General features: G+C 53.7%; 1 protein-coding gene across 4 annotated transcripts in view; it reads left to right on the plus strand.

Moving 5' to 3' along the window:
- Nucleotides 1–1794, plus strand: part of LOC107307247 (DNA (cytosine-5)-methyltransferase 1-like) — a 22202-nt gene that overhangs the window by 16846 nt on the left and 3562 nt on the right. For all 4 annotated transcript variants that reach the window (XM_015850736.2, XM_032441736.1, XM_015850737.2 and 1 more), the window contains exons 6-7: nucleotides 728–818; nucleotides 1320–1454. In XM_015850736.2, the coding sequence (XP_015706222.1) occupies nucleotides 728–818; nucleotides 1320–1454 (226 nt within the window). The remainder of the gene's footprint in view (nucleotides 1–727; nucleotides 819–1319; nucleotides 1455–1794) is intronic.

Raw genomic sequence — 1794 nt, forward strand, 5'->3', positions numbered from 1 at the left:
TTTCTTGGAGGTGAGTTGTGGGGCTGGATAGGTTCTATTTCTTGGGGGTGAGTTGGGGGGCTCGATAGGTTCTATTATTTCTTGGAGGTCTTGGAGGTGAGTTGGGGGGCTGGATTGAGTTGGGGGGCTGGATAGGTTCTATTTCTTGGAGGTGAGTTGGGGGGCTGGATTGAGTTGTGGGGCTGGATTGAGTTGTGGGGCTGGATAGGTTCTATTGGAGGTGAGTTGTGGGGCTGGATAGGTTCTATTATTTCTTGGGGGTGAGTTGGGGGGCTGGATAGGTTCTATTTCTTGGAGGTGAGTTGTGGGGCTGGATTGAGTTGGGGGGCTGGATAGGTTCTATTATTTCTTGGAGGTCTTGGAGGTGAGTTGTGGGGCTGGATCGGTTCTATTATTTCTTGGAGGTGAGTTGGGGGGCTGGATTGAGTTGTGGGGCTGGATAGGTTCTATTGGAGGTGAGTTGTGGGGCTGGATAGGTTCTATTTCTTGGGGGTGAGTTGTGGGGCTGGATTGAGTTGGGGGGCTGGATAGGTTCTATTATTTCTTGGAGGTCTTGGAGGTGAGTTGTGGGGCTGGATAGGTTCTATTTCTTGGAGGTGAGTTGGGGGGCAGGATTGAGTTGGGGGGCTGGATAGGTTCTATTGGAGGTGAGTTGGGGGGCTGGATTGAGTTGGGGGGCTCAATAGGTTCTTTGGGTCCTTATTGGTTCTGGTTGTTTCTCTTTTAGGCTTACAACGCCAAAACAAAGAGCTTTGAGGATCCACCCAACCACGCGCGGAGCTCCGGGAATAAGGGGAAGGGGAAAGGGAAGGGGAAAGGTGAGGGTTGACCTGTAAGGACCTTTCCAACCCAACCCAACCCTTCCCTGGTTGACCTGTAAGGACCTGCCCATCCCAACCCTTCCCTGGTTGACCTGTAAGGACCTTTCCGACCCAATCCTGCCTTTGTTGATCTGTAAGGACCCTCCCAACCCAACCCAGCGCTTCCATGGTTGACCTGTAAGGACCCTCCTAACTCAAACATTCCCTGTTTGACCTGTAAGGACCCTCCCAACCCATCCCAACCCTTCTCTGGTTGACCTGTAAGGACCTTTCCAACCCAATCCTGCCTTTGTTGACCTGTAAGGACCCTCCCAACCCTCCCCAACCCTTCCCTGGTTGACCTGTAAGGACCCTCCCTCCGATTCTACATCCCTTACACCCCCATATCTACACTGCTCAATGGGGCAGAACCATCGGCATAACAATAGAGTAAGGAAGGCAGGATTCCCCCCATGGAATAGGGGGGGATCGACGTCACTTTGGGGTCTCCATCCATAGGGAAAGGCAAAGGGAAATCGACGTCTGCCTGCGAGCAGAACGAGCCCGAACCCACCGAGCTGAAGCTGCCCAAACTTCGCACCCTGGACGTGTTCTCTGGTTGTGGGGGGCTCTCGGAGGGATTCCACCAAGCAGGTGAGGGGCAACACTCAGCTCTGCCCCACATCCAGCCCCACATCCCACCCCACGTCCTTATCCAGGTGTATCGGAGTATCCCAATCCTATGCCCATCTCATCTTATCCCGTCCATCCCAATTCAATCCATCTCATCCTCATCCCGTCCCCATCCCAATCCATCCCAATCTATCCCAATCCCATCCCATCCCATCCCAATCCATCCCAATCCAATCCATCCCATCCCATCCATCCCATCCCATCCCAATCCATCCCATCCCAATCTAATCCATCCCATCCATCCCATCCCATCCCATCCCATCCCATCCCATCCCATCCCATCCCATCCCATCCCATCCCA

The sequence above is a fragment of the Coturnix japonica genome, unplaced genomic scaffold (assembly GCF_001577835.2).
Source record: "Coturnix japonica isolate 7356 unplaced genomic scaffold, Coturnix japonica 2.1 chrUnrandom520, whole genome shotgun sequence".
Lineage (NCBI taxonomy): Eukaryota > Metazoa > Chordata > Aves > Galliformes > Phasianidae > Coturnix > Coturnix japonica.